Source organism: Elaeis guineensis, chromosome 1 (assembly GCF_000442705.2).
Source record: "Elaeis guineensis isolate ETL-2024a chromosome 1, EG11, whole genome shotgun sequence".
In the NCBI taxonomy this organism is placed as follows: domain Eukaryota; kingdom Viridiplantae; phylum Streptophyta; class Magnoliopsida; order Arecales; family Arecaceae; genus Elaeis; species Elaeis guineensis.
The window spans coordinates 169,459,720-169,475,363 of record NC_025993.2 but is presented as its reverse complement, the minus strand read 5'-3'; the positions used below and the strand labels follow the sequence as shown (position 1 = coordinate 169,475,363).

The 15,644-nt window shown below is 36.7% G+C and overlaps 1 protein-coding gene across 7 annotated transcripts in view; it reads right to left on the bottom strand.

Moving 5' to 3' along the window:
* The window catches only part of LOC105060172 (ABC transporter C family member 13), a 51,268-nt gene extending 35,715 nt beyond the window's left edge, over positions 1 to 15,553 (bottom strand). Inside the window, exons 1-8 of one of the 7 annotated variants that reach the window (XR_012136487.1) lie at positions 15,369 to 15,553; positions 14,960 to 15,000; positions 14,756 to 14,840; positions 14,116 to 14,280; positions 13,892 to 14,023; positions 12,779 to 12,879; positions 10,248 to 10,320; positions 6,005 to 6,259 (exon numbers count right to left, since the gene is read on the bottom strand). Coding sequence is in view for 5 of the 7 variants with exons in the window: in XM_073248072.1 (XP_073104173.1) it covers positions 6,005 to 6,259; positions 10,248 to 10,320; positions 12,779 to 12,879; positions 13,892 to 14,023; positions 14,116 to 14,280; positions 14,756 to 14,840; positions 14,960 to 15,000; positions 15,369 to 15,398 (882 nt within the window). In the remaining 2 variants the exon portion in view is untranslated. Of the gene's footprint in view, positions 1 to 6,004; positions 6,260 to 10,247; positions 10,321 to 12,778; positions 12,880 to 13,891; positions 14,024 to 14,115; positions 14,281 to 14,745; positions 14,841 to 14,898; positions 15,001 to 15,368 lie in introns of those variants that run through there. The other 6 variants (XR_002163208.3, XM_073248072.1, XM_073248061.1 and 3 more) reach the window with 6 other exon arrangements.
* Positions 15,554 to 15,644: the final 91 nt, after the last annotated feature.

Here is a 15,644-nt window from a genome sequence, read left to right as displayed (position 1 = left end):
CCTACCCTCATATCTAAACAAAGCTCAATCCACCATTGAAGAAATCAAGTTGATACTGACCAGTGATAACCTTCAGAAGACATTGGACAAGCTTGACAACATGTATATAGTGTTCGTTCTCCACGATCTTCATAAAGATTTTGACTCTGTTCGGAATCAAGTTTTGACAAATCCTAATATTCCTACGATGGAGGATCTCATTGATCGTTTGCTGCGAGTTCCTCCTCTGAAAGCAACATCTGGAGTTGGCTTCCAAACAGTCTTAAAATCTTCAGCCTTTGTCTCTAATACGGCTGACCGTGGAGGCCGAGGCCATGGTCGTGGTGGTGGTAGAGGTAGCCGTGGATCTAGTAATCGCCCTCAATGTTTCTTTTATAATCGCTTGGGCCATACTCCAGACCGGTGCTATTCTTTGCATAATTTTTTAGAGAAATCAGCTAATGTGATACAATCTCAAGCACCGGATATTGGGAGTGACAATCATAATGTTTTATCAGACAGTGAATACAAGAAATATCTTCAGTTTAAAGCTGCCCAACAAGCTTCATCTTCAACTACTGTAGCCCATACTGGTAATTCTACAGTTTGCCTCTCTCATTCTTCGTCTGGTGGATCCTGAATTTTGGATTCTAGTGCTTATGACCACATAGCTGGTAATTCTTTCCTTTTCTCAAAATTATCATATCCCAAAACACCACATTACATCACCCTCACTGATGGCTCTAAAGCTAAAGTCACAGGCATCGGTCAAGCTACACCTCTCCCTTCTTTATCCTTAAATTCTGTTCTTTTTATATCAAGTTGCCCCTTTAATTTAATTTCTATTAATCAACTTACTCGCACTCTTGACTGCTCTATAATCTTTACTGTTGATTCTTTTCTTGTACAAGATCGGAGTACGGGACAGACGATTGGTGTAGGATCTGAATCACAAGGACTTTATTATCTCTAGCCTCCATCTTCTACCATATGTGCTGTCACAGAGTCTCCTAGTCTCCTTCACTGTCATCTGGGTCATCTGAGTCTAAATAAGTTGAGAAAAATGATCCCTCATCTCTCTTATTTGCAGTCTTTAGAGTGTGAGTCATATCAGCTTGAAAAACATGTTCGGCATCCTTTCCAAGCAAGGTAAATAATCAAGCTGAGTCTTCTTTTGACATTGTTCATTCTGATGTTTGGGATCCTAATCGTGTCAGTTCTATCTTAGGATATAGATACTTTGTTACTTTTATTGATAATTTTTCAAGATATACTTAGATATTCTTAATGAAAGATCGTTCAGAGTTGTTTATTAATTTTCAAAACTTTTGCAATGAAATTCAAACTCAGTTTGGACACCCTATTCGCATTTTGCATAGTGATAATGCAAAAGAATATTTTTCTGCTTCCTTCAATTCTTTCATGGTATCTCATGGCATGATTCATCAGTCTATCTGTCCACATACTCTATAGCAAAATGGCATAGCAGAAAAAAACATCATCATATTATTGAGACAGCTCGTACTCTTTTGTTACATGCTAATGCACCCTTAAAGTTTTGAGGTGATGCTGTCCTCACTGCTGGTTACTTGATAATTTGAATGCCATCATCTATTTTAAATAACCAAGTATCTCATTCTCTTTTATTTTCTAAGGATCCTTTTTACATTGTTCCCCCTCGTGTTTTTGGTTCTACCTGTTTTGTGCATGACTTTCTCCAGATCTTGATAAACTGTCTGTCCGTACTATTAAATGCATTTTTCTTGGTTATTCTCGAGTTCAGAAAGGATATCGATGTTATTCTCCTTCTACACATCGATTTTATATGTCTGCAGATGTCACCTTCTTTGAGGACACACCTTATTTCAGCTCACCGATAAAACCTGAATCCATCTCTCAATTCTCATCGATTCCCCACCTTGGTCTGCCAGTCTCTGTTTCTCCAGCTTCATATGTACCTGAACCTCCTGCTCCGTCTGCTCAGCCGATACATTCCTCACCACACTCACTTATCACTTATCAGCGTCCACCACAACTTGAGATTTCGAAGACTGTTCTCACTCAAGATTCAGGTGATTCATTTCCTGCTCCAGCATCTCCACCTGCCCCGAGCCTACCTAAGCATTCCACTGATTGGCTTGTAGCTCTCCGTAAAGATATATGCTCTATCCGTAATCCTCATCCTATTTATAATTTCTTGAGCTATCATCGTTTATCTTCTTCCTATTATGCCTTTGTTTATGCCTTGTCTTCCTTTTCTATTCTTAAAACTATCTAGAAAGCACTTTTCCATCCAGAATGGCATCAGATAATGATTGATGAGATGGCAGCCTTAGAATCCAATAACACATGGACTCTTGTTCCTTCTCCTCTTGAAAAATCTACAGTTGGTTGTCGATGGATTTTTACTATTAAAGTGGATCCTAATGGATAGGTGGATCGTTTGAAAGCACATCTTGTGACTAAAGACTATACTTAAATCTTTGATCTTGATTATGGAGATACATTCTCCTCTGTTGCTAAAATGACGTCTGTCCGGCTCTTCTTATCAATGGCTACCATGAACTATTGGCCTCTATATCAGCTGGACATCAAAAATACATTTCTACATGGTGACTTGGAGGTTGAAGTTTATATGGAGCAACCACCTAGGTTTGTTGCTGAGGGGGAGACGAGTCTTGTTTGCAAATTATACAAATCGCTATATGGTCTTAAGCAGTCTCCCCAGATATGGTTTGGAAGATTTAGTAAAGTCATATAGCAATTTGGCATGATCCGTAGTGAGGCAGATCACTCCGTATTTTATAAACATTCGTCCTTTAATCTATGCATCTATCTTGTGGTCTATGTGGATGATATTGTCATTACAGGTGATGATCATGATGGTATCAAAGGCCTAAAGCAGCACTTGTTTCAACACTTCCAAATTAAGGACTTGGGCCGGTTGCGGTACTTCCTTGGGATTGAAGTAGCCCAATCAAAAACAGACATTGCCATCTCTTAAAGGAAGTATGCCCTTGACATTCTGGAAGAGACTGGGATGCTAGACTGTAAACCAATCGATACTCCTATGGATCCAAACATGAAACTTCTACCAAATCAGGGAGAGCCCTATTCAGACCCAGGCAGGTATCGAAGATTGATGAAAAAAATTAGATTATCTCACTATGACCAGATCAGACATATCCTTCATTGTTAGTGTTGTAAGTCAGTTTCTTAACTCTCCTTGTGACAGTCATTGGGATGCAGTGGTTCGGATCTTGAGATATACTTAGAGTTCTCCCGAAAAAGGGTTGATTTATGAAAATAGAGGCCACACAAACATTGTTGCATATACAGATGCAGATTGGACAGGATCCCCTAGTGACAGAAGATCGACTTCTGGGTACTGTGTTTTTATTGGAAACAATCTCATCTCATGAAAAAGCAAAAAGCAGAATGTGGTTGCCAGATCAAGTGCAGAAGCAAAATATCGAGCTATGACCCTTACTACGTGTGAACTTATATAGTTAAGACAACTGCTTCAAGAATTGAAGGTTTGCAAGGTAAGCTCTATGAAACTCATTTGTGATAATCAAGCAGCCTTGCACGTTGCTTCCAATCTAGTCTTCCATGAGCGGACTAAACATATAGAGATTAACTGCCATTTCATCTGAGAAAAGATCATTTCTGGAGAAATCACTACCTCGTTTGTGAATTCTAACGATCAACTAGCAGATATTTTCACCAAATCACTTCAGAGTCTGAGGGTAACATACATATGTAACAAACTTAATGCATATGATATATACACACCAGCTAAAGAAGGAGTGTTGATTGATATCCCAATATCCCTTGATTTGTATCTGCAAATCAAGGATTGTAATTTATTTCCATATCTAGAGTAGGAGATATTTGTCATTGATTTATTTCTTATTGTAATTGATTCATTTCCTATTGTAACCATGTAACCTCATGTATAAATACAAGGTGCTTAGGAGACTTCTCCTTAGACAATTCTGATTATCAATAGTCTTAAGTATAATAAATAAAAATATTTTAAATAAATAAAGCAACAGGTGATTAGAAGCTTGACCCAGACCTCTTTCTCAGAAATTGTTATTAGTTCAACTTTTGACTAAGACACAAAGGCAATGGCATTAGTGGAACAAGGAAATCCACACCCCCCACGCCCCCCCCACCCCACAAGAAAAAAAAATAAAAAGAGAGAGAGAGAAAAACATAAAGTTGTGAGAACTTAGAAAATTATGCTTCAGGTTCAAAGTTCAAACCCATCTCATCTGCCAAAATACAAAATGAAATTACATGTAAACAGCCACCACCACTATTTTTTTCCATCTTTTGCCCCATCCCAGTCTCCCTCATTCAAGATAATAGTACAAATATAATGAAGGGAACGATTAAAAATGATGAAGACATATTCAATTTCTTATGGTCCATATATGATCCCTCCTCTTCTATATTCCTCCCTCTCTGATCTTCTCAGGAGACATGAATTACCTGACATAGTGTGGATTGTGGAAAGCTTTTTTTAAGGATACCGAAGTTAAAACATATCAAGGGCACTTATCAGGAATAGGATGTTGGGGTTAAATAATCTTCTTCTTGGCCTCCTAATCTTAGTTATGCCAATTAATGGATTAGAAAAGTTTAAGCAAGAAACTTTGAGTATCATCTGGGTTCTGGTGTTTTAGATTTGTGAAAAATGATAGGAATTTACCTAGTATTACCAAAATTCTCTATATTCTTTAAAATTTTAAATTAATTGTGAGTCTGAGATTTCAAGCAAAAGTCAGCACTGACTCAAAAGCTATAAAATCAATAATCATGGACTCATATTGCTTTAGCTAATATGTTTCTAAGGCTTCGTTACCTTGCAAATCAACATTCTTTTGCCTTAATAACAGATATCTATTAAAGGCTTTCTATCTTTATGCACATTATTATAGATGTCCATTCTCCTTTCAACAATCCTTCTGCTGGTAGGAGCAATTGCATGTCTATGCTTGTGCCTAATGCCCGTACGCTTGGATAATGTCTGGATGAAGAAAATTTCAACTCTCGAAAATGTTAAGCAGATGCAAAGTTCTAAAATTTAGTTGAATTGAACAGAAGTAAAGTTGTGCATTAAGAGGAATACACTTAAGCATGGTGCTTCATTGACAATCAAGAGATGCATCAAAATCAAAGATCAAAAGCAGCATATTAGCAAGTTTCAAAAATATATAGGAAAAAAAAAAAAACTTTGACTGGAATTTACATAATACAGAAAGAGATAAATAATGATGTTTTCTGAAACTTTATTCACAAAAGGGTGCATGAAATCTACATTCAGTTCTACAATGTTACCAAGACGGAAGTCGCAAGGAATCAGCTACAATAAGCATCTAGGTATTGAGTAGGATATGTGAAACAGTGTAAGTAGCAGATTGAGGATGCTGAGGAAGATTTGTAATCAACCAATGAACCTAATCATGAAGAAGTATGTAGGAATCTTGAAAACAAAATAGCAATAATAGAAATAAAATGACTAATAATTGTTCGATTTCGATATATATATGTCATTTTTAACAGAACTCCATTAGATTCTGATAATGAGGGTAGCTCTAATCCAGGTAGAGAGTTCTTAGAAGAAGAAGAAGAACAGCTTAATAAGGCTAGGTTGAACCTGGATTAAGTGCATCAGAATATTCAATGGTTTGGGATGCTATATGCTAACGAATGACAATAAAAGATCCATAGAGGAAACTACAAACTAAGTGAATATGTTGTTCGCAAGCTATGTATGGTAATCCAAAGAGTTCAACAACATCAGATATCCTAGAAAAAAAAAAAAAGGAAATATGGGAGAAATACCATGCCAAGAATTGTCCACTCAATGAAAGGCAAATGGCCACATATCAAATACAAGCATATGTACTCATAGATGTTAAAAAAGAAAAGCTATCATAGAAAGTACAAAAATTCTATACAAATTATCAGATCCTGATGATATGTGAAGGGATAATAAGGAGCAACAAGTTACCTTCAATAGACCTAACCGCAAATATGGCCAGCCATATGCATAACACATAGCTCTGAACAGTGATGGGTTGGAGCTATGCTTATTCTGTTCGGCCACCCAGCACCTCAGTAATGTGCAATGACATGAAGAAGGCATAAGATCACAAGGCAATTCAACTAGATCTTTAAAGTCAAGTTGTCTTGTCACACCAAGATCCATCATCATATTGACAAACTTGAATGTCACAAGGTCAAAGCAGCTACTGAATTTCCAATCCTACATGAGTGAATATAAAGTAATTCACCAAATCAATATCACCTTATGAGCATAGAAGGCACTAAACACCATACATGCATGCATAAATGTATACAAATTCCAAGTTGCTATTTAAAACTTACATGTCATCTCCATACCTGATACAATATTGAAAATGATACATGTTAAATAGGGCACATGTATAATAGTTATTTTAAGTACTCTATTATTCAATTTTTTTAAAAACAAAAGGTTTCACACAATTCTAAAATATGCTTAGGATACTTCCAAGATCCCTCCACCAATGAGCGGAAGTTTTTTTTTTCTCTCTTTCAAGTGAATTACCCGCCAAGTTGAAGGAAAAACTTTATAGAAAAGCCATACAACTAGCTATACTTTATGGTACAAAATGTTGGATAGTTATAAAACAGCGTGTGCATAGGATGAGCGTGGCTGAAATGAGAATGTTGAGATGGATTTATGATAATACAAGAAAAGATAAGAGTAAGAAATGAGGTCATTTGCTAAAAGGTAGAGCTAGCACCAATTAAGGACAAATTGAGAGAAAGACGACTAAGATGGTTTAGACGTGTAGTGGGTGCACTAGTGTAAAGGAGTGATTCATACTATAGAAGAATAGAGGAGTAGAGCTAGACCAAAATCACATAGGATGAAGTAGTAAGGAAGGACTTGATGTTGGGAATAGTGTCCCAAAGCCAATCGTCAGCCTGTTGACGGTTGTGCTCATTTTTGTATTTGTACATAAATTATGAATTAATAAAATTTATTTTGGTATTTTTCATCACAAAATGTTTCATCTTCTAATGAACTCCTATGTTGTGGTGAAATCCTTAGGACTATTTAGACTCGATAAAGGAGGATTTGTCGTTTAGTCCTTAAATCTGTTCGCGACCAAATGATACGTTGTTACCAAGGATGACAATGTTTATCAAGCATAGGTCGTTGTGTGCCATATAGGTTGGTTGTCCTCTTAACCAATGAGTGTAGAGACATTGGTATGGCATACAGGTGAGATGTAAGGGTACATCTGCACTGAACGTGACCAACTCCGGAGCTATTTCTGCTGTCAAGATTTGCTCCGATGGAATATGAGTATAAATATCCCTCCGACCTGAGACCGTCACGGTGACTTGCAAGCAACTCACTGCACTTAGGCACTGGACTACCTGAATTTTTAATTCAGTGACGGAAGGCTGCTGGGTGTAGTCAAGTACTTGACTTGTCGGTGCGTGTGTCAAGATGGGATTGACCACTCTAGTTTAGGAGCTGTGTACAGTCGTGTTTCAATTTAGCAAAACCTTGACCAGGGTAGTCCTTGTGAGGGGTCACAGGACTGTTTGAGTTGAGCACGATTCGGATGATCTGATCAGGGTTGACAGTTTAACCCTGAGTCATCCCAAACACAGGGGTCAAAAAGATGAATTATACAGTAACCATATTCATGTAGGTTCTGAGTGTTGCGATTGCAACTCTTCGACCTATCCGGACGTCGGGTATCATTGCTAGATGGTCACTTCGATTAGTACAGAAATTGGTTCCTGTGCTACCGGCTTAGGTTCGAACCTGCGGGGTCACACACATTAGAGGTTCCTATCTGATCTGATGGCTGGTGTAGAATCCTGCATGTTTGGGACTCAGTGATCGAGAATCAGGATTCTCTGATCACGAGTTCCACATATTATAGGTACCGGGGTCAAAAGTCCCACTGGTTGGGACTTTTCGATCAGGGTTACATATCGATGAATTCTGATGTCCGATTGCCCATCGGATTTGGACTCAGTATTTATGAGAGATTTAATTAGTGATTTGATCGCTAATTAACTCAATTTGATTGAGTAATTATTTTTGGATCAAGTCCAATTGAATTGGATTCAGTTGGGTTTGACCCGATTAGGCTAAGAGTTGACCTAATCGTCGAGATGGTTTGGTCCCTGATTTGATCAGGGGTTGGGCTTAGTCAATTTCTGATTTGATTAGAATTTTATTGAGCCTAATTAAGCCTAATTAAGTTGGGTTTAAATTAGTCTAATTGGACCTAACTTATTTGGTTCAATTAGGTTGGTTTAAATAATGAAACCACCTTGACCCAATCTCCATGCACCACCTCACTTTCATTGCACCCATTTGAATTCATGAGAAGGAACTTCTCATAAATTTTTTCCTCACGCCAAGCTCTCTCCACGCCCCACTTTAATGTGCCAAATGAATGGATAAGGATGATTGGTTAGCCATTCAAATTTAAAATAAAGTTTGAATTTGAATGGGCAATCAATCTTTGCGCCTTATCCCTTTTTTAACACCCCATTTATTACATGAGAAAAATGTTTCTCATGAAATCACTCCATGCACAATTTAAGCCATGCCTCACGCCTTTAGTGGATAAGGGATGAGTTGGTGTCCATTTGAATTCAAAATTTGATTTGAATTCAAATGTGCAATTACTCATCTTTATCCTTTCTTTTGGATAAGACGTTTGACGTTGTTATAAAAGGAGGAGAAGAGTGGGGCGTGAAGGAAGAAGATTTTTTGAAAAAAAATTTTGGGGCGTGAGGAAGTCTTGTGCGTGAGAAGGAAGTCCATATCCTTCCAAGAGAAAAAGAAAGAAAAGAAAGAAAAGTGGGTGCAAGGTTTCCGGTGAGTTCCCTAGAGTTTTAGCCTGGGGTTCGGGAAGTGAGAAAGTGAGCAACGAGTGTCGTGAGCCCACAAAATCTCAGAGAGATCTTCAACATCCTCTCAAGCACGTCTGTTGACGATCCGGAGCGTCCGAAGAATCGACAGACATCGATCGAAGGAGTTCGATCAGCATCGGCCGTCAAAAGGGCTCTACAACGAGCTAGCACTCGTGAGGAGTCGATCAGACCGGGAGCTTCGTGTGGACGATCCGCAGAGGCCAGACACGCTGTGTGGCTGCATCGCGACGATCAGACTCTCCCGACGGTGATCAGATTGCGGTGATCTACTATCCGCACAAAGGTATTGTGTTCTGAACACATTACAGTAAAATGTTTACTGTTAGAATTTGAATTTCAAATTTAAATGAATGCATGCTATATATCATATTTAGATCCTAGTGTAGGATAAATTCATGTTAATTAATTAGATTAATTAATAATTTTCGCTGTAAAATAGTGATTTTGAAAAAAATTTAAAATTACCATTTTACCCCTGCACTGAACTTCCCCACACTTGATATTGCTATATCTTTTAGAAAATGTAGCCTAAACAGAGAGAAATGAAGGAGGGGGATTTACGTAGTTGACCCCAACTAGTTTGGGATTAAGGTTTAGTTAAGTTGGATTGAGTTGTAGAAGAAGTGTTTTTCTAGCATATCTTAGCATGTCCTTTACATCTCTTAGTGTTATAGTGCCATACCACAGCCACCCCTGGGTCAGCACAAGCACCAAATACTAACTAAAAAACTTATCTTCTAATAGGTGAGGGAACGGTCCCATATGTACATCAATATAATGAAGGCCACAGTCACAAGAACAGTGAAAATTCCACAAAACATATTACATTATAGAACTCCGGTACTGCATACACATGTTAAATAATTATCGCAGATATCTCCAAGAATTTTAAAGTATACATGAATAAATTCAGAAGAAAGAGGAGTTGTTTCGATGATTTATATCATTCAAGTATTTATCATTAAACAGTGTGATTTAGGACACGATTATCCAATGGATCTATTACAGGTTTGTTCAAAAAGCAATGACTAGAGACTTCAGCATGCATTAAATATGCTAGAAAACCGGAGGTTCAACTCACAAAGGATATTAGTATAATCAACCAGTAAAAGAGCACTAACATCATTAATGAGGGCTCTGACCATTGCCATACATACAGAACACTAGATCAAATCAAGACAAAATCATGATCAGCTAAAGACAGAAATAAAGTCCGATCTCAAACAAGCATTATTTGAAATCTACACAACCGCAAAACAATTTCTTTATTTGCCGATTAGGAAACATAGAGAACTTACTGCATCTATAATGTGATCTTTCCTTTCCGCTGAACCATGTGAGAGAAGAGGATCCTCAATAGAATCAAATTCTCTGAAAGTGCACAGAAGTTTGACATAGATTAGGGGGGTCATCATGAGACTCATAGAAAAATGTACCGAACCATCTATAAACACAATAAATTTGATAGCAAGGATGTGAATGACATGCAGTGGGTATTTGGAGCCCTTATCAGCTGCTGAATGATGAAAATGTTGCATCAATCCACTAGTACGTAGACTGAGGCCACGCCTCCTAGAAGATTCTAATTAAGCATTTCTATACAAATGAAATGATCAGGCTGGTTTTCTGGTTGAAAATGTCAAAACATTAAGTTTGCCTATGGTTAAGCATAAGTCAACACACAATAAACATGGAGATGAAACTTCTTGAGTTTCTAACTCAAGGATTTGTGAAAATTCTGTTGTTTGAGAGTAATACCTTCTCCCTTCTCTATGCATGCCAAATACAAAACATTACTTTAGGTTCTTCCAGGTTGCTTCATATCTGAAAAGCTTCAAGACTACCTAGATCAAGGAACAAGATTGTGTTTTTCTTTTTGATGATCACTATGTGAATTCCTTTCGTGAAAAAGAGAGGATGATGCACACACAAAGGAGAGAGGGTGAGAGTGAGAGAGAGAGAGAGGAGATGGATTCAAGCCGGATGCATGTTGTATTCGCATCCAAACGCAATAAAGAAAATAAATAGTAAATAAAGTTTGGATTCGGGTTCAGATCTGTGATCTATCAAAATGAGTAGGCTCCAAATTCACATCCAAGCTCAATCAATAATCAGATTCGAGTTCTGATTCAAGTTTTTTAGGACAATTTAGTGCACGAATTTAGTGGGATGACCAGCCAAGGGTTAGCAATTTCTAAAAATAAAAGGACTCTCATCACACCAGTTTGTGGCAGATGGTAATACAAAAGGAGCATGATATAGGAAGTAAATGGCTGATTTTCAAAAAAAAAATCCAATCACTTTTGAAATAGATTTAATTATTTAAATTTCTCTTATATTTACTTTGATTGAAACATAATCAAAATGTAAATTTTGGTTAGGATTTTGGAATTAAAATAGCAGCAAGTGAGAGTAAAGAAAAGCATGCATGAGAAAAAGATGAAATTTCAAATATGAAGAAAAGGAATATAATGCAAATTATGTAGCCAATTTTATTTATATGCCAATATTTACATATGCTACATACTTTCATTTTCAGTATTCAAGCCATTGGTTTTCGGTCTCAAACATAGCTAAATGCGAGTCCTACCCAAAATGAAATCAGTTCCTATATATAGAATCCAAATTTGATCTTACAAGATTATTGAAAACTTGGATGAATACCGATTATTATTAAATAATTGGGCCGTGTTGTTGAGTTTTTGGGTATCATCTATTTTCTTATTTGTGATGAGAAGATAATTTATAAAATGAAAGTTTTTCTCCAAAACTCCAAGATCTGTCTATCAGGGCAACCTCAAAGCAGTAAGACTCAGATCAAATCCTTGCAAATCTCTGCATGCCACAAAATATTTCTATAGTATATTGACAAATTGATATTGACTTGTATCAGTTAGCATGTTTGTCAGACTTTCAGTTTCATCCCTTGTTCATTTTCATCAATTCATGCTAAAATAAAATATTTCTGCTTTTATCTACCAGATATGCTGTTCTATGTAGTCCTCATAGAATTTTGCAACTCTATTGAACTCATCTTACAATTCTGGTATATTGACATAATACTAAGCAGAAATTGGACTCTTGAAATAAAGAAATAAAGTGATTCACATATATATTTAATATTAATATATAAAACATACATGCAGTAGAACTCTTGAAAGAACAGGGTTCAAATTTAGTGTGAATATAGCAGATCCAAGCATTGGTGATAGTAACAAAGAAAATGAAATTGTTAATGAACAAAGGAGGGCATGACCTACTTTACCTCCAAATATGTATTGTCATCACTAAATAAGAATCAAAGAAAAAAAAAATACCAGTACCCTTCTTTTTAAAGAATATAAATTAAAATTTTCTGTAGCTTGCCATGCCCAGTTGTCACACAATACATCACTCAGCATACAACATCAAGCTCTGAAGAGTTGTGCTGGTCAATTTATGAGACAATAATAACTTAGTCAAATTCATTACTTTGCATGAGTAAGTTCAAGATTTCCCAGGGGATATTGCATTATTTATAGCAGTTGTTTGTTGTGCAATCGTTTTTACAAAAGAAACTTTGGCATCCGCTTAAACAATAGAACCATTGATTTTGATAAAATAAATTGTCAGAACTTGCAACTAATTTCCATATTTAATGAACTTCACATTTTTTTTACATAAACTATATGATGCAGCATCCCATCTGGGCAATAGCATCTTCCGAAAGATTTAAGTAATAAATGCAAGAAATTATAATGCAGAAATTTGATGTCATCTGGTGATCAAACCAGCAGAACAACCTAAGACATAAAGGAATGCAGGAAACAACTGGATAAACAGGCAGTACCTTTCCTCTTTAGATGCATGCATTGCTTTTACCACAATGACAAAGAGACCAAACATGAATTCAGCAAAAATAGAAGAACTCTCTTTCAAACATGTCATAACCTGTCACATGAAAATCTGAATAAGTAATATAGCAAGAAATTAGTCAAAGGAACGAGTACCTTCTCCCAAAGAAGAATATTCTAGAAAAGTTACACTAGGTCTAATAAAACTATATACGGATTCATGGCTTTCTTTTACTACCTACATGATTCCTAAAAAGATCAACATATTTGATTTTATATATGCTGGTAAAACACTAGCAACAACATATTTATGACCTGAAAAAGGAAGCAGGCACATAGCAAATTCACTATGGTATAGGACTAGAGAGGACAGGTGCTTAGAAAAATTCGAACAAAAAAGAGTAAGAAGGTATGTGTGCAGATTAACATCCAATATAACAAATGACTAAATATTTAAGATAACAAATGACAAAAATAAACTTATTTTGAGGTTGCATATTATGGTACATAGAATATATTAGTGTTCAACACAACTGTAAATAGCATAATGTAACTTAAAGCCAGCCGATATTGGTCTTGTTGGGATCCTTTAGCAACAAATCACACTCATTTTAATTCTTGAAAAAAGGTCAGAAGCCCCTATAAATAAGGGAAGATGCAAAAACGAAATTCTTGAGCAAGTGCAACACCCTAGATATAGCATCTTGGAGGAAAAGAAACGTAAGACAAAAAAAGTCAGAAATTTCCATTTTGAAGATTAAGAATCAGCACCATAATCATGTTACAGCAACATTATTTCATAATGGATGAGTTGGCAAAAAGAATGCAAAAGATCACAGTTGGTACCTCAGCAAGTGCATGGCCCTCACTAAATTCTTGATATATAATATAGGTTATGAGTTATGACTAACTTTACACAAGAACCCACAATATGCAACATCTGTCAGCATAGTTGCATCACCAGACAATTCCGTGGCTATGGAATGTAAATGTATAATATTGGCAATTTCTCTTCATATGAACAGTATATTGACAGAAGAAAGAGGAATTCATATTGCCAATCAAGCCCATAACACACAGAGGCTATGCAAGCACAGATTGCACAATACCTCTAATGATGAGAACTTGGTGAGCAAAAGAGGGATCTCCAAAACAGGCTTCAAAATCCACCAACAGCATAAGATAGGATTGCAAAATACATGAAACCAGTACCTGAACTGTGAGACTAGCAAAATGGCCATCTGCACAGGAACATGATACACAATTTATGTCAGGATTTGGGCAAAGAAAAATTTGTGTTTGTCCAGAGACAGGTTGTGATCAGACAACTTACCCATGAGACAAACTGAGAGCATCTGAAAAGCCAATCATGATACTCAATATTATGTCCTTCAAGGCTGCTCTTCATAAGCAAAAACATTTCATAGAAAGAAAGGCACGATCCAAAAGCAGGTAGAATGTATAAAAACACCTTTTCCAAAAGGCCTATCCCGATGTTCTGCAGAAAATATGAAAAAGTATGATCACTGGAAATAAAAAAAAGAAAAGAAAAGAAAACATACATCCCAGCAGATAAAAGAAAGAAACTCCAAGCCCCTCCATTCGAGAGTCACAATGAAGAAATCAAAAGATGACATAAGACTTGAGCACTAGTCAAAAGTCAAAACAATACAAAAATGAGAGAGCAAAGAGAAATCAGATCAAAATCAATGATAAAAGAAACCCACAGAACAAACAAGATTGGTAACCATGACGACAAAAGTGTAAGGCGATGAAAGACAATACAATGAGAGAAAAGAACCAAAAACATTAGTACGAGGACCAAAAATCAGAAATCCTAGCCAAAAGACAGCAGCTTAAAGAAAAGATAAGGAAATACAAAGAACGTATGTTAAAGGTGAAGTACCGCAGACAAGAAAGCAAAGTTAGGCTTCTATAACCGACAAGGGAACCAAGTGCATACTAGAAGTTACCCTGGTTGTTCTAGCGTTCCTTTGATGTACTCCAAGAACTAGAACCGCAGCGACGGTGATCATATTTGCTCCAAAGCCTAATACCGTGCCGTAAGTTAAGGAAAAAAGATTTCTCGAATAAGAAAAGGAAGCAAGAATCTTACGTTAATCTATTTACAGAGGCATAAGGCATGAATCGAGACACCAAAAACCCAAAAAGGATATATATTCTCGAAGCAGCGCGTGAAGCTTTTCCCATCCCACACCTGCAAACCAAAACGAAAGCCATTAGCAAATAAATCAAGAATTTTAAGAACACTATTTTGGCGAAGAATTAGGGCTACATAAAACGCAAGAATATGAAAACGACGAATAAAGAAATCAAGCGGAGAACAAGCTCTGGACCATGACCTATGCTTCCAAGAAACTACCGAGAAAAAGAATTCGAGAAAAAGGAGATCAAAAACTGCAACAGCTCTTGGAAGGGATCAAAAAACTACCGAGAAAAGAATGGAAAATCGAGTTTCACAAATCAAAGAAAAGTCATCAGAACAACGAAGAAAAGAAAAAAAAATGCAAGAAAAAAGAAAAAAATGGATTCAAATCCACAAAATGAAGAGAAGAAAGGACTTACGATAGGAGTTTTAGGGCATATAACATCCATAGAAGCGAGGAGGAGTTGAACAGTGGGCGAAGAGACGAGGAAAGACTGAGAGTGAAGAGAATAGGTTTATAAGGGAGTCCGAACCTCCAGGAAGAGGGATGGGAAGGGGTGGTTTGGTAATTTCGGATTCTTGGGGTGGCTTTTATTTAAACAGGACGAGATTCCCGGTTCTTGGAACCGCGGCGAATAACGTTGCTCGGAGTCTCCTCTTATCGTGTGCATACATTTATATATTGCTCGGAGTGA